The sequence below is a fragment of the Acanthopagrus latus genome, chromosome 9 (assembly GCF_904848185.1).
Source record: "Acanthopagrus latus isolate v.2019 chromosome 9, fAcaLat1.1, whole genome shotgun sequence".
Classification (NCBI taxonomy): Eukaryota; Metazoa; Chordata; class Actinopteri; order Spariformes; family Sparidae; genus Acanthopagrus; species Acanthopagrus latus.
Genome location: NC_051047.1, coordinates 25,516,323 through 25,537,175, shown reverse-complemented (window position 1 = coordinate 25,537,175; position 20,853 = coordinate 25,516,323). Strand labels below are relative to the sequence as shown.

At 41.2% G+C, this 20,853-nt stretch overlaps 1 protein-coding gene across 2 annotated transcripts; it reads left to right on the top strand.

Annotated features, from left to right (window-relative positions):
- Positions 1-41: 41 nt before the first annotated feature.
- col5a2a (collagen, type V, alpha 2a) lies at positions 42-20,682 on the top strand. Of its 2 annotated transcripts, XM_037109756.1 has the most exons (53): positions 42-340; positions 1,809-1,828; positions 1,941-1,973; positions 2,078-2,110; positions 2,373-2,426; positions 3,285-3,377; positions 3,758-3,826; positions 4,793-4,837; positions 4,968-5,021; positions 5,195-5,248; positions 5,787-5,840; positions 6,410-6,463; positions 6,658-6,711; positions 6,818-6,862; positions 7,144-7,197; positions 7,363-7,407; positions 7,612-7,665; positions 8,217-8,315; positions 8,428-8,472; positions 8,568-8,666; positions 8,790-8,843; positions 8,940-9,047; positions 9,510-9,563; positions 9,780-9,878; positions 9,994-10,047; positions 10,155-10,253; positions 10,341-10,394; positions 10,539-10,592; positions 10,686-10,739; positions 10,921-10,974; positions 11,135-11,179; positions 11,267-11,365; positions 12,061-12,168; positions 12,347-12,400; positions 12,622-12,675; positions 12,949-13,002; positions 13,109-13,162; positions 13,288-13,395; positions 13,566-13,619; positions 13,781-13,834; positions 14,460-14,621; positions 14,741-14,848; positions 15,077-15,184; positions 15,285-15,338; positions 15,419-15,526; positions 15,791-15,844; positions 15,996-16,103; positions 16,827-16,880; positions 17,019-17,126; positions 17,315-17,624; positions 17,916-18,097; positions 18,315-18,557; positions 19,690-20,682. In XM_037109756.1, the coding sequence occupies exons 1-53, from the start codon at positions 271-273 to the stop codon at positions 19,834-19,836; spliced, it is 4,242 nt and encodes a 1,413-aa protein (XP_036965651.1). In that variant the 5' UTR covers positions 42-270; the 3' UTR covers positions 19,837-20,682. The 2 variants fall into 2 exon arrangements, with proteins under 2 accessions (XP_036965651.1, XP_036965652.1); XM_037109757.1 differs by lacking the exons at positions 6,658-6,711; positions 6,818-6,862; positions 7,144-7,197; ... (1 more) ...; positions 7,612-7,665; positions 8,217-8,315 and having other exon boundaries at positions 6,410-6,428; positions 8,456-8,472.
- Positions 20,683-20,853: the final 171 nt, after the last annotated feature.

Here is a 20,853-nt window from a genome sequence, read left to right as displayed (position 1 = left end):
TCCGCATGGTTACTGTTGCTATGCGACGCATCAAGACGGCGCTCTCGGGGAAACCAGCGGAAGTTAATGTAAAGGAAATAAATGTACATTCGTGGAATGTTAACTCTGAAATAGCAGAGAGAAGCGGACAGAAGGGGGTCACAAAATGCACCATGAGTTTCAGTACTGGCTAATTTTGTTCGGGTGAAGCAGTCTAAATGTGAATAGAAATGGCATTATCAGAAGGAAAAGTTCACCGGTCACAACAAAAGCATCAGGTTAACATCACTTATGTTAACTATTTACATCTCGACAACTTATGTGCAAGCAGACAGACACAGCAATGTTCTTATACAGCAGGGTAAGTCAGTATTTGGTTACATTTTGAGCTAACGGTTAGCTAATTATAGCTCCCTATAGCCTCTATTAGTCATAGCTAACATTTACTTTGCTCGTTGCTAGCAAAAATAAATATCCCTCTTTTCTACCCAGGTTAATTTGAAGTTAAAACAAAAGTAACTTATTGGCACAATGACATTTACTACAGCATAACAATGCTAATGCAGGCAAACACACAGTATACAGCAACAGCAATGTTCTTACGCAGGGTAAGTCACCCTGCTGGGAAAATCAACATAGACCAGCACCAAAACCAGCACAAAAACCAGCACCAAAACACAACATATGTTGGTCTTGCTGGTGACCAGTCATAGGCAAGACCAGCATATGTTGTGTTTTGGTGCTGGTATATGCTGTTTGCAGGGCCATGTTTGATCTTATTTTAAGCTAGCAGTTAGCTAGTTATGACTCCCTAAAATCTCCATTGACAACATGATACTGGGTCAAAAGTATTGTGATGTTTGATTTTGTTGCAGGTATATCGAGGTATATATCGCAGTTAATCGCGATATGGCCTAAAAAAATATTGTGATATTATTTTAAGGTTGTGTCACCCAGCTCTAACTGGCAGCCAGGCTAAAAAAAACAAAAAATTGACTCAGGTGATTTGAGTCATATTTTCTCAAGTCAGGTTGCATTACAACCTTCAACTTCCAAGTTCAAGTCATTTATTGTCTGTCTAGTCAAGCAGTAAGTCATTAAAACAGTAACTTCAGTCAACACGAGTCTAAGTCACCATGAATCGAGTCCAGATCTCATTCTTCCTACGTGGATTTAGCTGTGAATAACACATGTTATATAATAATGTAAACAACACCACCTCTAAACGTAGAGGACATCAACAGTCAGAATTGCAGGTTTCATAAAAATGTTCAGTGTTTTGGCATATCCCCTTGTTCTGAAGGTTTGAAAGGCCTCGTGTGCCTAGTTATGGATGCTAACGTACAGTAGGATTGGACAGTGGCCATTTGAGGCAGGGACGTGACAAAGGGTCAGTGTGGTGCTTTATGTTATAGGGAGACACAATCATTTGATCATAAGACTTCACATAACCATTTTTTTTTTACAGGGAGCTGTAGAGCTCAAATTAAGGACAAACAATTTGGAATCAAGAATATGAATGACCTCAGCACTATGAGCTATGTTTAGTGTTGGCAGGTCTCTGTGTTGATGGTGAAGTGATCTATTTATCTGTCACACAATGAACTAATTATGCCATTCTCAAGCTGTTGCACATCAATAGACTCATGCTAAGAATGAGTGACATCAGGGTGATTGTGTTAATTGACTGTTGTGCCTTTGTTTACCTTGACTGACCTGCATAATGATGACAGATTCATCTTTTTGTAACTGCCCCCTGACACATTCACAGTTCAGTTATGATAGAATGAGCAAACAATGTAATCTTTTATGCTTCATCCCCAATATAGGTGATGGCAGGATCTACAAGGTAGGCCTCAGATTTTGATGTTCATTTTTATAACTTAAACATTTGTTTGCTGCTACTATCACCATCATGGAATATGAGTTTGAACGGTTTTGTCATCTATCTGTTTACCCAGGGTCAGAAGGGAGAACCGGGGGACGTCCCACTTGTAAGTGTTTGTTTCATGTCAACCTTTTAAACAGACCTACAGTACAAATCAAAAAGGCACGGTCTAAATACATCTTGTAACTGTGTTTGATGATATCCCTACAGGTGACCGGTATCAGAGGACGCCCTGGACCTATGGTGAGCATCTTGGTTGTTAGTTTTACCCATAACATCTTCTAGAAATACTTTCTGGTTTGAGAATGTTGAACCACCTGAACTGACACTAGATGGCATAAGAGGACAGCTACCTCCTGCATAACTTCACCTTAAAAGGACTCCTGCACAATGGGATAGTCCTCTGAGTCACTGTGACATTTAAAGCACCCCTTTGACTAATCTGTGTGATTTAAATATCATCGCTCTCAGATTTTTACGTGTTTCATTTTGTTTATCACAACAGGGACCTCCCGGCTCTCCAGGAGAAAGAGGATCTCGAGGAAACAAAGGAAGGCCTGTATGTCACATCCACCTGTCTCCACAGAACATTAGACAGGAAATCAAGTTTGAGTAGATCATTTACTCAATCAACAAAATGTCAAGTTGAGGCTATATGGTAGCCCACAATCTGATTGTGATTGCCTCAAACATAGGGAGGAGTTTCTAATGTTTGTGGCCTTATTGTTTAGAGTGACATATTCATAGTTATTTGGATTTCATAAGTAAACCAAACAATTTTAGATAAATCATCATGTCTACTTAATCCACTGGAATCTCACTCTATGCTCCTAAAAATAGCATTCACATGAAATCTCAGCTTGACTGTTTTCTTGCTAGGGTCATGAGAATGACTCCTTAATACTCCCTTTTCTGTCAAACTAGCCAAAGTGGTCAAAATAAATGAAAACCGAACTGCAGTAAGGGCAACAGTCTAACAGTCAAAGTATAATTTAATGTGGTAAGTTGATGTATAATGTGCTTTGCAAGCAAAAAATGCAGTACGTTGATGAATGAATGTGCCTCTTTTGGTGGAGTTACAATCCAATCGAGGGCAGCGTTTTGAAGGTGATTTATTACAACATAACCAGAAGTTTTCCCTACTGCGCTTTACAGCTAATGGTTCATAAACAACACAAAAAAATAAGCAGCATCATTTGTATCAAAAGGGAACAACAGCCTAAGCAACATATCTCAGCTACATTGATTGATTTGTTGATTAATATTTTAGTCCTTTAGTTCTCAAAAAAAAAACAAAAAAAAAAAAACTGAAAACAAGATTTTTCACAGCCACAAAATCATGAATCATTGTCAGACTGAGAGTCATTATAAATGGTTTTCAAACCTTAATCTCCACCTCTCTCTCTCTACTTTCTAGGGACTGCGGGGCCCTGCAGGTTATGATGGAGAGCCTGGTATACCCGGTCAGCCCGGTGAACCAGGACCACCAGGACATCCAACACACCCAGGGGTGAGTTGTGCATGAAAACCTCCTACATGCTGCAAACACACATGATAGATTATCTCAAAGGATGGTTATTTAACCAGAATCATTGTTCACACACCTCAGACACGCACATGAAACCATTTCAAACATGTACTTAACTTTGTTGTCTGATCTCATCCCTACATAACATCATCACCTCATCAAGACGCCGTACATTTTAGGATTTTAGTACTTTAGCACTTTAAGCAATTCCCCATAATAAGTCCTCCATGTGTTGTTGTGCATCATTTGCATCCAGATTTTCTTTTTATTTGTGCCTATTAACCAAACTGAAGTATGGCCAGTACTACCATACTGATAAAACGCTCTGAACCTGAACCAAACATTGTCTGCTTCATCTGCAGGGTCTGGGAGCCATGACCGGAGGATTTGATTCAAAAACAGGACCTCAAGCCATGCTCAGTGGCACAAGGGTAAAGAGACTATTTCATCTTTTAAAAGTTTTAATTTTGCGTAGTTTTAAAAATGTTATCGTTCCAGTGATTTTGACTCCAAACCAAAGCAAAGATGACAGTAACGATATCACTGGTGTTATTTTTTATGGCTTCCCTTCAGAGCAACAGGAGACATTATACAACATTAAACAACTTTCACAGATTGAATAGTTCACCATATGACGGGTAAACATCACTCTAACATAATATACTGTTGTTCAACCTCTCTTAACTAAAAGTTTCCACTATGTAACGGTTGAAAGGCTCATTATCTAAAACTGAAAATAATCTTTGATTTATTGCTCAGCCCTTAGCACGAACATAAACCACCTTGTTTCTGAGTGTTATAGCTTGTCAGCTGCTGCCTTCAGATTAAGATAAGTTTACTCTTGTTTTAATTAGAAAGTACATTATACATTTTAATTAGCCAGTGCACGACCACAGCACTTTGGCAGACTTTTTAAAATCTATCCATGCTTCTAATTTCATTACCATGAGGCAGAATAATGAACATGGAGACAAGAAAGGATTAATGATCTGATTTCACTTGTTTGATTGTCTTTTAACAAACAGTTGGACACGGAACAGATTGCGGTAACTTTTATGTTTTATAGTTTAGAGCTACATTTAACTGTAGTTAAATTAGAATAGACTTTAATAGCTTGTGTTGTCGTTAAACTTTTGGAGTATTTTGGTGTGCTTGAACATCAGTCAGGTGAGAAATGGACCAGTAAATACAGTGCTATTGTCTGTGCTTTGACAGCCATTTTAACATGGATTAATAGAGTTTCAAATGAATCCTTAGAGACTATAAATCAGTGTAGTTCTCCTGTGTATTGTTCTCCAATTGTTGCTCTAACCCCAGTGAGCACATTTAATTATTTCTGTCCGTTTGATGTGGATTAATTCTGTTCATGATTTGATTTTGCATCATGTTTGTTTCAGGGGGAGTCTGGAACAAGAGGACCTCCTGGGCCAAATGGCTCACCTGTAAGTATAAAACATCTTCAACAAGCTGTGACTGACACTGCACAGTTAACACTTCCTCAACTGCTTTTCATACAGTTTTCTTTCTTATTCATCTTTGAAATGATTTATCTTTTTTTCTCACTCCTCTAAGGGTCAAGCTGGACCTCAAGGACCTCCTGGAGATGTTGGGGATCCAGGACACATGGTAACAAAATTTCTTTGTACACTTTGTGTGCATGCACAAATCATCAAACATATTCATGATTTTGATGTATTCACACCGTTGGATTAACCGTAATACATTAGAATTCTTACTGCTATGGATTTGAGAAGGGCAGATTGTGGCTGGATGTTTTACGATCCAACTGTGTTTTTCAGGGGCCACCTGGGCAAAGGGGACCTGAGGGCCCTTCAGGGAAACCAGGCGAAGATGTAAGTCAGCTATGGAACAAAAAAACATTTTGTCTCACTCAAAACTGCACCGCTTTCAGGTTTGTTACAGTGGAAAGGCCACCAGACAGCTTTCAAGATGTTGATGTCAGGTTGCTCAAGTATGTGTGTGTAAGGAATATTAATTCAAAAAGAGAGTATAATAACAGAGAAGGACACAAGGAAATGGAGTGTATACAGCAATAAAAGGTATAAAAGCAGAAGAAGGTGTATAAACAACCCCTCTGAACTTCTGTAACACTTGCTGTAATTTTGTGTATTCAGCTACCGCAAGACTTTAATCAGTAGGGATGTTGTGTAAACCTCTTATCAAAAATGAGTTATTTCACAGTTTAACTGGCTGCATTCTTAGTGTTGTGAAGCTCCAGCTCTGCACCTGCAGTGTGTGATTAGAGGCTCCTTTTGTAACACAAAGCCTGAGAGACGAAATCTGATGTGCAGTTTGGTGGCATTTAATTTAACTTTCACTGCTGAACTTTTTGCAGCCAGCTAAATTTGTAAATGTCATGTCGTCACACAGGGAGAACCAGGCAAGCCAGGAAACAGTGGAGAAGTTGGATTCCCTGGATCAGCAGTAAGTTTTTACCACTTTGCCATCATGAGGGTTCTATATACGACATTCACTTAACAAATTAAATGGGGATGTCAGTGACATCTACATCTAATTACTCTATTCTGGCTGAACACTCCGTTTTAGTGCCTGTTTAGTGCCTCTGGAAAGTCCAGTCTGCTCTGATTGGTTAGCTCTCACAGGCCCGAGGAGGCACCACCAACCACATTTTCCCATCAGCCCTCATGCTGTTTTTTTACCTCAGCTTTGTTTAGGGAAATACTGACGGCTGTAACTGTACAGTTGTGACATCATAAAGTTACAGAAGTTGTGACAGGCTGTTTGGAGACACAGTTTCTGAATACAAGCTGTGTTTCAGGGTATTTATAAAGCTTTTCCGCCTGTTTTATAATCAAAGTCGACATGAAGCTCTCACGTTTTACAGTATGGGACCCTCAAAATCACACACATAACATCTTTAACTGCAAACACTGTGTCCTCTGTCTCTCATTCAGACTACTCAGGATACAACCCCATGATGTGTTTTGTTTGCACATTTCACAAATAACTGAAAATGCTGTTCAATGTTTCAGGGATCCAGAGGATTTCCAGGTACACCTGGGCCTCCTGGTCTGAAGGGGCACAGGGTGAGTATAAACCCTAAACATGTGCTTTTTGTCCCTCTGACTTGTCTGTTGTACCACAATTAGTTTTGAAACCTCCAGATGAAAGTTAATCAACTTCATTCGATGTTACGTACTCGTTAAAGAATACATGACAGATGGAGTTTAACATTTTTTTTTATTTTTTTTTTATTTTTAAATTCTGTTTTTGCTTACAGGGCCACGGTGGACCCATTGGACAAAAAGGTGAAACTGGAGCTGTTGGATCAAAGGTACATATATGAAGTCCAATTTTGAATTAGGCCTGTAAATCATCTTGCTATGTAGCTGTGCTGTTTTACTACAACTAAACAAGTGCTGTTTCTGTGATTTTTCTAGGGTGCTACAGGCCCCAGTGGTCCAATGGGAGCACCTGGACCCATGGTACGTTGTATTCTCAAAATTTTCAAAAATGCTAACTTTTTTTGATCAGACACTCCTAAGTTACTCAGAGCAGCTCGATTATGCAGGTTATGCAGTTTATTTTGGTAATGATTGACTGCAGCTATGCGGACGCTATTCCTATTTTGCTCGCTACTCTTATCTTGACTGAAGTGAGGCTTTACCAGGTATGCTTTAAATAAACCTCTGAACTTCCTAACTGTAAACTTTTGTACCGAATGGATGATGGGCAGCTGTAATTTATCACTGTCTTTGTTCAACAGGGTCCTGCTGGGATGCCAGGAGAGAGGGGGCGCTCTGGACCCAGTGGTATATCGGTAAGAATAATATCACCATGGTGCAGAAACATCTACTGCTATGACAATGTTTTTCTCTCTGTTATCGATTTTAAAAGTAACGAGTGGTTGTATCCTTCTGATATGTGTGTGAATTTCTTTAATGTCAGTGTTCAACAGTCAAAGTGATTCGATTTTGTCTTTTAGGGCAAGCGTGGTTCACCTGGAAACGTCGGAAAACATGGTCCAATGGTAAGCCGCCATTCAAGATGTTTTATCTGTGGGGATTTACTGTACGCTTTACTGTCTTTCTGACATAGTTTAGCATGTACACTCATGTAGAGGTGAATTTGGCTGGAAACTGGATGCTTAAACTGCATATTTGTACCCTTTTGTCTGGTGAATGCTCTTTTCCAGTGTTTAATGCTGATAATTGTTTTGTTGTTGGTTTAACAGGGTCCCTTGGGTCTCAGCGGCCCACCTGGTTATCCTGGAACCCCAGGAATGAAGGTAGAGCAAAACACCTAACAAGAAGGCACTGTTCTCTATGCTGTTGTTGTTGATGAATTGTCTCATTTATGATGTTTTTGTGCTATGGAACCTATTACCATCTGCGCTGTATACCAACCAGGGGTTTTCTCTGAGACTGTTGGCCTCCCCTCAGACATAGCTTGGGATAAGGCGCCCCCTCATCCACCCTTTGTTGAGTTTAGCTTATTTCCCTGCGGTTTCATGCTGATGTTATTTGATCCCATACATACACTGAACAACTGAGCCAAGATAATAATATTGCTATTTCACATAACATCAGACTATCTTCAGGCATTTAGTAGTGTCTTAATCTGTAAAGTGGGAAAAACTACTGTATCTCTGAGCTATCTCTAAATTACAAACATTTCTGCTGCTCTGTTTGACCTTCTGATAACTCATTTAAAATCTGTCAACTTTCATTCATTGAGTCTCCTTTGAAAACCTCATATACAGACTAAGCTGCCATTGTTGCAGTTGTATTAGTGTAACATTTCTGTATATTAACTGTACTTGGTGACTGTCTTCCACAGGGACAACCTGGCCCGACAGGAGTCCGGGGTCCAGAGGGCCCACAGGGACAGAGAGGAGAGACTGGTCACCAGGGCAGAGCTGGACCAGTTGGCCAAAGGGTTAGTTCCTTACTTTCATTCACAGCAAATCAATCAGAAAGTTATTCACATACCAACATGCTCCTCAGTGTGCTGCATTCACATTCTTATTGGAGAATCTTTGTGTTTAAAGGGACCCATGGGTACAGATGGAGGCCCAGGTGCCAAAGGACCAGTGGTATGTAAAGATATCTAATTTAAATGTTTTATTCCCAGTTCGTCATTGGGATACTCAAAGGTCAGAGGGTAACTGACTCAACTGACTCTTCACAGGGTAATCTTGGTCCACAAGGTCCAGGCGGCCATCTTGGACCTCCTGGCCCACCAGGACCTCAGGGAAGCACCGGTCAGCCTGGTATCAAAGGACAATTGGTAAAATTTTGAAAATTCTGGCTTTATTACTGCTGTAATCTTTTTTTTTTAAATGGCATGCATCATTGGCAAATGCATGATGTGTGGGAGACTCATATTTATTTTTATTTTTTTGTGTTACAGGGTGATGTTGGTGTTCCAGGTTTTAAAGGAGAGGCTGGACCTAAAGGAGAACCTGTAAGCTTCAGTTACATCTAGTCTTTAATTTTTGTCTAATGGATTAGGTAACACTTGACTTCATAGTGTGTTCTGGATTGTGTGTCAACTTTCTAGGGTCCACCAGGCTCCCAGGGAGTGATTGGACCTCAAGGTGAAGAAGGAAAGCGAGGGCAACGTGGAGACCCCGGCTCTGTGGGCCCTCTAGGTCCTGTTGGCGAGAGAGTAAGTCAGCGTTCTATCTCCTACTCTTACTTTCATCACAGAGCTGCACTTTAATGACAAGGGTCATCTCATTAAAGGAGAGAAAAAATGCTCCGTTTATGCACGCAATGTATTAGGTCATGGAAAATGGTTTGATCAGTGGGCTCAAGGCAAGAAGATCAAGGGTTTGAATCCCAAGCAGCTGCAGCCTTTGAGCAAGGAGTCTGCATGTTATTCCCATGTGTGTGAGTTTCCTGCCACAGTCCAAAAGTTAGGTGAACTGGAGAATCTAAATTGTCCGTAGATGGGAAGCAATGACCCTGTACAAAACATAGCCAGTGTAGAAGATGGATAAACAGTAAATTTTCTGTTCAGTGCAGACTTCATCTCTATTGATGTGATCATATTCATTTGTCACTCATCTTTTGTGTAAGAAAAGTATGGGCATGATGTAGAATCTCAAACTCATGATCTGTTTTTCAGGGATCTCCTGGTAACAGAGGATTCCCTGGTGCTGATGGGCTGCCAGGACCTAAGGTACAGTATATTTTAGATATATTTTTGACATTATTCTAATAATGTGTATTATATTAATGATTCAAATAAGATAAGGCAATATATGATAATAATAGCTGATATTTGCGGCCTATTGCCAGATGTTAGAAGAGTTTATGTTGTGGGTGTTTTGTTTGGCTCTCGCACATTTCAGTTAGAAAGAAACTGAAAAAGTTCTCATTGTTTCTCTTTCCAAAGGGTGCTTTAGGAGATCGTGGAACATCTGGCCCACCAGGACCAAAAGGTTCCCTAGGAGATCCTGGGCGTACAGGAGAACCTGGTCTACCAGGTGCAAGGGTAACACTGAAAATCTTTGCATTCTAACTTTGATCTACTTTATCATTCCATATACACTGTTTAATTCTGTACCCATACTTCCATTTCTCATATTTTTCATCTCTTTATCTTTAAGGGTCTTACTGGTACCCCTGGAGTGCAGGGAGCAGAGGGCAAGCCAGGACCACTGGTGTGTTACAGTGCGCGATAACATTCACAATTACCATTAGTTAATTTGGATGTGATGTTGAATTATAAGAAAATGACTGAGACAAAGTGTGGTTTTCCTTTGTTCAGGGTGCCCCAGGTGAAGATGGTCGTCCAGGCCCTGCAGGGTCGATTGGAAACAGAGGACCCGCAGGAATCATGGGAGTGTCAGGCCCCAAGGGCTTCAATGTAAGGCTGAAGAGGCTCTGAACTTTGCATTAATATGCAGCATCAGGTTAGACTATTTATCTTCTGTTCTTTCTCTTCCACTCGTAGGGTGACCCAGGAAAGACAGGTGAACAAGGATCTGCAGGAGTGGCAGGTCAAAGAGTGAGTACTGCTGATGAATAAAAACGTGTGTGGTACACTTTGATTGAGGTCATAAGTTAGTTCAGAGTTATATAACACAACTTCAGGAAGCTGAGTTGCCAGATGTCTGGTATTCGAGTTTGTTAATTGTCACTTTGTCTTCAGGGTCCTCCTGGAAAAGATGGAGAAGTTGGCCCTGCTGGTCCCCCTGGTCCCTCTGTAAGTGGGATTTGTCTCTCACTTGTTGCATTATTTGTATTTTTCTACTGCCATCACCACAAATAATTGAGACATTACTTTCTGCTCCCAAAGGGTGTTGCAGGAGACAGAGGAGAGCAGGGCCCTCCAGGCGTAAATGGATTCCAGGTGTGTGATTGTTTTTGGTTGTTAGTAAAATACGAAAACGTTCAAAAAGTGAACAAAAACTAACTAGATAGAATCGATGTGAGAAGAGGTGTTCTTTTACTTTATAATTTTATTTTATTAAACCTCACTCCATGCTGAAGAAATCATCTGATGCTCATATTCGACTGTCTTGTGTTTTTAGGGTTTGCCTGGAAATCAAGGCCCTCCTGGAGAACCTGGAAAACCTGGCGACCTTGTGAGTGTGTCAAAAACTATAAATGCTTCTCCGGTTTAAATTAGCCTTGACTCAAGCACATGGAAATCATTTGAAGTGTCATATTGTTAGCTTAGACAGTGATCAGAATTCAGTTTTTACTGAGAATTAATAACATAATAACATTGTTTCTTTCTCTCAGGGTGTTCCTGGAGAGGTCGGTGCTGTGGGAGCAATTGGACCAAGGGTAGGTGATATTCACTATGCTAAAATTATTTAGATGGTTAGTAAAGTTGAACACCTTTGACTGAAACTGATGCTTTTTCTTCTCCAGGGAGAGCGTGGAATTCCTGGAGAGAGAGGAGAACTTGGTGCAGTTGGTCTACAGGGGCCTAAGGGTATTCCTGGTGCACCCGGTCCAGATGGGCCAAAGGTACAGTACTGAGACATCACCGCCTATATGTACAGACCATTTTTACAGTTACAGTTAAACTGACAGTGCACAACTTTTGTTGCCCCCTTCTGGCAGTCAGAGTAATTACAAAAAATGTGGTTGATGTTCTTATGACTCCACCATGCTCCTAGTTGCTGTAGGGTCAGGGTCAGGGCTCCCCTCCTCAGCTCTGACAAACCAGTTTTTGCTTGTTGACATGAAACACAGTGGTACAGGTGCGCCAGGGCAGGAAAGGCACCATGGCTACAGCTTTCGATTAAAAAAAAAACTGTGGTATGCTGTGACATACAGAGAGATTTATGTGGCAGCAATTGACTTAATCAGCATTGTGTGAACTTGTTTGACAAAGGCTTGAATGTAACGGATGTTCACTTATATGTAAAAGTCCCTCGCTGCATCTTGAAAGGAGGATATCACCGAGTGCAGAGCCATTTGAAGAAGCAGCTGCGTTTACTTGGAGCCCAATATTACAATTAGGGTTGTTTTAAAAGCCCAGAGAGTGTAAAAGGGTCCATAGAAACACCTCAGTCAGAATAAACAAGCCCAAACTGAACAGAATTTTTTATCAGTTGCATCATTTTTCATACACCGACATAATAAGAAAATGTCTCATGTATTTGACTGATTCATTTAAGCAACTAGTGTGCTGAACGTTTTTGTTTTTGATGCTGTAGGGCAGTCCTGGTCCTCCTGGTGCACTCGGTGACATGGGTCCTCCAGGTCTTCAGGGAATGCCAGGAGAGAGAGGAATCTCTGGTCCTCCTGGGCCTAAAGGTGACAGAGTAAGTTCATCATCACCGTCTTTCTATATGGTGTCAATTTATGTTTTATAGGACTCATGAAAAATAATAACAACACGTATAATTGACTTCAGAATGGGTTTATTACAGTGGCTACACTAATCTTTGTTCTCAAGATGCCTGCCACCCACAGTAAATAAAGGAGCTGTCTTTTGTACAGGGCACAATTGGTGAGAAAGGATCAGAAGGTACAGCTGGAAATGATGGTGCAAGAGTAAGTAAAATACCCTCCACTCACTCAAACACTGTTTTGTCCCAGCGAAACCATGAACAAGGAAGTTAAAATGACACTTGAGACTAAAACAACTGATAATGTGTGAGCGCAAATTCAAGACTCGTCCCAGCTTGTTCAAAGAAATGTGTCCACTGACTTGACTGCACAAGTTATTGTTAAGAGCAGTGATGAAACCAACTACATTTGTTTCCTGTCAACAGGGAGCTCCAGGCCCTGTTGGCCCACTAGGATCTGCGGGACCCAGCGGTGAGAAGGTAGAGTCTTTCTTATAGTTCTGACTCACATCGCAATGATTCCAGGTCATGAAAAGTTCTGTTTCAGGGAAGTTTTAGTTCCCAGGATGCACTTTGCCTTAAAGCCTTCTTCTTATTATTTTAATGGATATTTGATATTCTCCTCTAGCTTGTGAAAGAGAACGTTCTGCTTAAACTGCCTTTGCAAACAAAAGAATACTGGATTTATAGGACACAAGTGCTCACTGCATGGGTGTAGAATTTTTTAACAGCAAACATGTGACATCTTTGCAGGGAGAACCTGGACCCAGAGGACCACATGGACCTCCCGGATCCAGAGGAGGGCCAGTGAGTAAACCAGCTTGTACATGAAGTCTATTTAGACCATGCGTGATACAGAACAATTGTACATCATTTGTGTGTTTTTGGTTATGTGTTTATTTTCCTGTGACAGGGATCAAGAGGTGACCCTGGTCCGATTGGTGCTGTCGGATTTGCTGGACCTCCTGTAAGCATCATTTATTATCACGTATTTTATGTCCTAACATTTCTGGCTCAGGGGCTAATGTGAAAGTGATGACAGATTCAACCAGATTTGATGTTTTCTTTACAGTATTATTAACATTCTTACAGGGTCCTGATGGCCAACCTGGAGTCAAGGGAGAGGTTGGAGAACCAGGCCAGAAGGGAGATGCTGGATCACCAGGACCTCAAGGTTTAGCTGGTGCTCACGGACCTCCTGTGAGTTGCACTAAAGACGCTAGATGAAAACTTCTCTTGATAAATCGTTGTAGAAGTACTTTGCTGACACATCATTGGCCTTTAACTGGAAGTTGCACTGTGTGTTAGCTTTTCTTTTTTTGCATGTGCTGCTGATAGCTGCTGTTCTAATAACATTATTTTACTTGTAGGGGCCAGGTGGTGTTGCTGGGCTGAAAGGTGGAAGAGGAACACAGGGTGCACCAGTAAGACCATTTTATAATCCATATGTCATATGATTAGGTGACATTTGACAGAAATACTATTTCACTCCTGACACAATCCATCTCATGCACAGTTTCATATCTAATGGGTTTGACTGTAAATCAGAATCTGAGTACTATGTGTATTATTCTTCTTCCTCAAGGGCCCCACTGGATTCCCAGGATCTGCAGGAAGAGTTGGCCCACCCGGCCCAACTGTAAGTACTCCCCTGTGTTTGTATGAAAGTTAGGGAAACTGTGTTGTGTTTTACTTTAATTTGTCAGCCTTTTATAGAACACTAACATGTGATTCAAAGTGAAATAGGACAATACTTTTGATAACGTACAGTATATGTGTATAAATATGTAAGCTGCCATAGCTGTGAGGTGCTCGAAAAGCTTGCAAATGCCCTTTTCTGAACCCTGTGTAGTTTCACTCATGTTAAAATCTAAAAATCTATATTGATCATCTAATGTTTGGTATTGAAATAAGTTTTTGAATAGAAACAGCAATGTGTCTTTACTGGGAACAACAACTGTAGTGAACAGTGTCTTCAATATCCGAAAGGGAATAGCACGTTTTATATAATGCACAAATATTTGTACTTTAAGGGCCTTAAAACGGTCAAATGTTTGCATTGGATCATCTGATAGCATTTGAAAACTTCTCGGTTGGAGAGGAGCTGTTTATTTTCAACACTCAAAAACAAAACAGTCCAACTCTCATGAATACTTAATACAACACTCAGCCAGCAGGTGTGCAGAGGTGTTAAGGGTGCCTCACCCTGTGTGGGGTTTTAGAGGGCTATACAACTGTCTCACAACCACCTTCATTCCTGACAGGGTCCACTTGGAGAACCTGGACCCCTTGGACCTCCTGGGAAAGAGGGTCCTCCTGGTCTTCGTGGAGACCATGGATCCCCTGGGAGACAAGGAGAGAGAGGACCAGCAGGACCACCTGGCAGCCCAGGAGACAAAGGAGACTCTGGAGAAGACGGACCCACGGTAAAGTGATGTTATTGTGAAGGCAATCGATTTTAGCTGCCAGAATGAAATACACCTAAACCACCATCATATTCCTCAGTATTTCTTCTAAACTTCCTGTTTGGTGTTGTCGGCTTCAGGGTCCTGATGGTCCTCCTGGCCCAGCTGGAACTACAGGACAGAGAGGCATTGTGGGTCTTCCTGGTCAGAGAGGAGAGCGCGGGATGCCAGGCCTTCCAGGACCAGCGGTCTGTATCATTAAAGTCCTGATTCTACTGCGCATGAGTCTTTATCCTCATCTCATCTATCGCCTCAGAGTTTGAACATGAATCACGTTAAACCTCTAACATCTTCTTTAATTAGTACGTCTTATCTCAGTGCTTTCACAGTGTACTGGATAGTTGTTTTGATTAGTCTGTGTTCTGTGGAATGATACTTTAAGTGCCGCATTCTGAGTTGCTTGTTTCTTTTTTTAGGGACCACCAGGAAAACAGGGATCTGCAGGTCAATCTGGAGACAAAGGGCCCCCAGGTCCAGTCGGTGTTCCTGGTGCTAATGGACCTCGTGGTGATCCTGGTCCTGACGTAAGTGCAAGTTTTATATTAGTCTTGGTTTTCAAATTATATCACTTTCATGTGTGTCTAATGTTTAAAGTCTTCTTGATGTTTTCTGTCTGGTCTTCAGGGCCCTGCAGGATCCGATGGCCCACCAGGCAAAGACGGTGTTCTTGGACAAAGAGTAAGAGACAAAGAGAATAAAAATGTGATCCTTGTGTAGTTTTTCATGATGCATGTCACTGACAGGTATTAATTTTCCAGGGAGACAGAGGAGACCCTGGTCCAGAAGGTTTGGTTGGTCCACAGGGACTCCCTGGCACTCCAGGTCCTGTTGGTGCAACGGGTGGTCCTGGAAGGAGAGGAGACGCTGTAAGTGGACTTTTTTTCAACTCTGTTTCTCATCTCCGTGTTAGTTGTTAGTTCATCAGCTGGATACAGGACTATAATAACAGTTTTAAACTGTGAACATATGATTTGATTTAAGCCCAGAGGGCATGTTGGAACAAGAGTCAGGTTAATATTAAATGATAGGGATGATGTGTTTGCGTGTAAAAAATAACTTGGAGAGTTTTTCCTGTGCTGGCAGAGGTCTTTGTTCCCTGGGGGCTTTCTAACCATTTGACCTATTTTCAGGGCTCAAGAGGACCTGTTGGCCCGCCTGGCTCAGCTGGAAAGAGAGGATTAGTGGTGAGTCACCAACTGAGACCTTTTAGTGGTCATGCAGGACACTGACAGTCCCTAAATGCATTGCAGATTTTCATCACAGCTGTTTCTGACAATATTTACTTTGTAATTTCAAAACATGTATCTTGAAATGTATTAAATCTTTCTAATTCAGGGACCTCAAGGACCTAGGGGAGATAAGGGTGACCTGGGTGATCATGGAGAGAGAGGGCAGAAGGGACATCGAGGATTCACTGGTTTGCAGGGTCTTCCTGGACCTCCAGTAAGTTAAAGAAGTGCTCGTTATCCATTCGGTTCTCCAGACCCACCATGTGTGTCCGCACCAGCTTTAGTTTGTTGTTCAAATTCCCTCCTCCAACTCAGCTCATGATGCAGACACAGCTGGGCAGTGATCCAAAGTTTAAAAGCATTCGCTGAACCAGTAATTGTTTCTGGTTCTTTTAACAGTTTTTAAGTGATCACATTTTGAAGCGTGAATTTCCTCCCATGCCAACTTGAAAACAGGTGTTTGCTTCTCAAAACTGGGCTTTTTGTTTTCTTAAAATGCATCTGATTGGAGAACACAAAATACACTATATATTAACAAACAGAAAAATCAGGTACAGAACCTGTTTATGCTTCTATCTTTTGGCTGTATCTAAGAATGATCTCCTATCGTATAATAGAGTTAAGTCTCCTGCTTGAGTATCATCCAACTGGTCACAGCCACCAGGTTCAGGTACACCTGTGCATTGTGTTCACTGTGGGAAAAACTTAACATTTCTTGAATGATTTTAATTTTTTATCCTGTTCGCTGCTGCAATATTTTCTTTTTTATTTTATTTAGGGTTAGTTTTATTCCTTTAAAACCAACGAAATAGATCTGCAATTAAGCAATGTCTTGAATTCCTATATAAATGGCATGAGTTGCATTTTATTTAGACGTCGCAATGCCTACATGTATTGCATATAGAGAGACTAATGAATATTTACCTCTTGCTTTTAGGGTACGACAGGTGAGCAGGGAACTTCAGGAATCGTTGGACCAAGTGGGCCGAGGGTAAATGCTTCCATTTTTATAATGACTTTGTCCAGGAGCAAACACTTCATTTGTTTTAGTAATTACAGCATTAGATCTGGAATCAAACCATTACTTTTAAGGGAAAAGCCTAACCATCTTTACTGGTATGTGATACAGGGGCCTCCCGGACCTATTGGACCACCTGGAAAGGAAGGACACACGGGACAGACAGGACCGATGGGACCTCCTGGAACACGTGGACTCAGTGGAGAGATTGGACCAGAGGTATTGTCTCAATATACAAAGAGGAAGTTCTTGAACTAATAAAAAAACTCTTTTAAATTGGTGAACATCTTTTAAACAGATGTTCATTAAACAGGGAACACAGGACTGCTAAAGGTTTTATTACTGTCTGTACAAAAAAACTATTCTTCATAATAAAATTAAAACACCCCACTCTTCCTAATCCACAGGGCCCTCCAGGAGAGCCTGGACCCGCAGGCCCCCCTGGTCCCCCAGGACCTCCCATGGCTGCCATGGATGACCTCTTCGGCGGCCCTCAAGATTACGACTCTGGCCCTCCTCCTCCTCCTGAGTTCAGCGAGGACGAGGCTATGCCCAACAGCAACTCCTCCACCATCGTGCCCGTGGACCCGAGCATTCAGGCCACGCTGAAGGCCCTCAGCAGCCAGATCGACAGCATGAAGAGCCCTGATGGCAGCAAGAAACATCCTGCCAGGACCTGTGACGACCTGAAGAGATGCTACCCCATGAAGAAGAGTGGTGAGTGAGAGGCGTGACTGATATAAGAGGCAGGAAATGTGTGTCAGGAAAATACGTGTTTTCCTTTTTTTCTTTTCTTTTTTTTTTTTTCTTTTTTTTACAGGAAACCTATAAATTGTAGTATGTCAGTGGTTATTTTTCCTGTTCTTCTTCCTATGGCTTGTCTCAAACATGATAAATCAAGAAATATTGTCAGTGCATGGTGACTTTGACCTATGAGATAAACTTCCCTGCTGATTTATTTTATTGTCATAGCTTTGGAGTGAATCAATCAATCATTTTCTTGTGTAGGGGAATACTGGGTGGATCCAAACCAAGGCAGTGTAGAAGATGCCATCCAAGTGCACTGCAATATGGACACCGGAGAGACCTGCATCTCCGCCAACCCATCCAGCATACCTCGTAAAGTGTGGTGGAGCTCTTCCAGGAACAAACCTGTGTGGTTCGGCGCTGACATCAACAGAGGAACACATGTGAGCTATTACATTTTTGATGATAGGAGAGACTGAGCAGGAACACCGGAGTTGTTTAAGAGTCTTTAAGAATCTTTTCAAGAGTATGTTCCTATAATTGAAACAATAACATAATGACAAACTGAGTTTTAAAGAGTGCAGAACAACCAAATGTTGTGGAAATTTGTGAACAAATGAAAAAAAGGCTCTTAATTCATTGCTTTCTTTGTGTTTTCAGTTCGCTTATGGCAACAAGGATCAGGCCACAAACGCCGTCACTGTTCAGATGACCTTCATCCGTCTGCTGTCCAAGGAGGCGTCTCAGACCATCACCTACCACTGCAAGAACTCTGTGGGCTACAAGGACGAGAAGAATGGCAACTATAAGAAAGCTGTGATCCTCAAGGGCTCCAACGACCTGGAACTCAAAGCAGAGGGAAACAATCGCTTCAGATACACAGTGGTGGAGGACTCCTGCTCAGTAAGTTCACACACAGGCTGGGATTAGTTTATGTTTTTCTTACTCTCAACAAATCCCATCAAATGAACAAAACCGACAGTGAGTTTAGCAGCGTTTTATCAGCAGTTACCCTTGGTATTATGTAACAGCATACATGGCACTGAGGCCACTTGGAGAGTGGAGGGAAAGTGAGCAGGGGAGGTGCAGGGGATTTAAATGGAATGCACTTGACCTTGTTGTCACTGTTCCTCGTTAGATCGTCAGTCAGTTAACTGTGCAGCGCTTTATTGTAGCTTTCAGGTACTTCACAATGACTACTGCTGATTTTAAATAAGCAGCTCCATCTCTTCCTCTGACCTTTAGATACCATAATAACATAAACAACCACTAATGCATGGCCTACGAACAGGACTATAATATGCAACAAACATTGAATTATTTAGATGTTGTTGTTTGCGCTGCCATTTTTCCTGTTTGTTCCAATTGCAAACATCTGTTTTTGAAACGGTCGTCATTATACATAATTACAGAAAACCTTCAGGCGACATCAAACATCCCTCTCAAATATTGCAATCAGCTGCTCCTTGATGTCGAGGCAGAAATTCATGAGCAACTAGAGTGCATGGTGGTTGATCTGCAGCGCTTAGGTTTCATCATTGATGACTCACTCCTGTAATCTTGGAAGAGTCAATCTCAGGAGTTTTCCAGAGAAATGGAATGTGATGGCGGCAGGGATTTCCTTGCAGGAAGTAAGCTAAGGCTTTTTGAATGACTGATTAAACAAACCTGCTTCACTTAATACTGTCTGAGGATTAAATCTATAGTTTCATTTTTGTAAGTTCTCCATGTAAATCTTATATAGTGATAATGTGTTTACTGCTTGTTGTGCTGCCCCCGAGTGGCCAACAGTAGAAAACCGTATGTGTGGGGGACTATTTTAACCTGTAAAATAATCCTCATTTGGTCATTGTGATAAAAGAACAACTTGGAGAAATCCCCTGTGCTTTTGTCATACATAAATACATACATGATGAAATTTAAGCGCAGAACAAATTCATTCGAAATACTGTTTACCATTTCACTGTAGCATAATGTTCTCCACTGTAGAGAATTTTAATTTGGTTACTGAATTTCTTTTTTCTTTCTTTTACAGGAAGCAAATGGCAACTGGGGCAAGACAGTGTTTGAGTACAGGACACAGAAAACAGCAAGACTTCCTATTGTGGACATTGCCCCTGTGGACATTGGTGGCTCAGATCAAGAGTTCGGTGTCGATATCGGGCCAGTGTGCTTCTTGTAAAATCGTCAGCAGGGATGTGTCGAAGAGAATCCTGAGACTATTGAACTGACAGCTGACGCGATCAGCCACATTGTACATACGAGTACTGAGGACTATTCTGGCCCTGTGGCAAGATATTTATTGTGCCTTTCAACCCAGTTCAAGACATCGAAGATTTGTAAGTCAGAATGAATGTTTGGAAAATTGCATGAAATAATTGGTAGAAAATCAGAATCATTCCTCTGTCTTGTGTATGTTTGACCTGAAGCTCGATGGATTTCGAGGCTTACGACGGTGTAGTTTGGTCCAAAGATCTTTAATTTTATTTCACAAAACCAAAGATTTATGAATATGAAAAGCTTTAAAATGGTAACTGCTGTTTATAGGCCCAGAAAAATCCCACTAAACGTTGTCCTTCCACTACTATTTTCTACAGATTTGTCTATTCCTTTTTTTTTTTGTTTTGTTTTTTTTTTTGTTTTGTTTTGTTTCTTTTAAATGTTTGAATATAAAAACAAGACTGTGGTGCTATTGAGGAAACAAATACAGCAGGTGATACATTCACTGGCACAGGTATTTTTTCTCAAGACAGTTTTGATGAACCAATGTCTGTAACCAGTTATTTCTGAAACTCTGTACCGACCACGTACAACATTAAAGACACATTAAGACTGTCGATTCCTCAGTGTTAGCTACCTCGTCACCGAAAAACTGAGAAACGATGACACTACATGTAAATCTTTGTTCACAGGTGCTGTTTTGTAAGTAGTGTGATCCTTGTGCACTCCTCCCAGCTGCGCGGTAGGGCAGGGTTTGGGGATACCAATAAAGATCTTTCTGTCAACAACGGACAGATGAATGAGGTGTCACGTGAGTGGTGTGTGGTGATTTGTAACATTTTGTTTTTTCCTTCGATTTCAGTAAAAGGTAGCACAGAATACTCTATTTTTATGCATGTCAGTTCCCCCTTTTTCTTCAGTATCCTGGATTTATATGCTCTTGAAATCTTTTTTTATAATCCGTTTTATAGAATAAGGT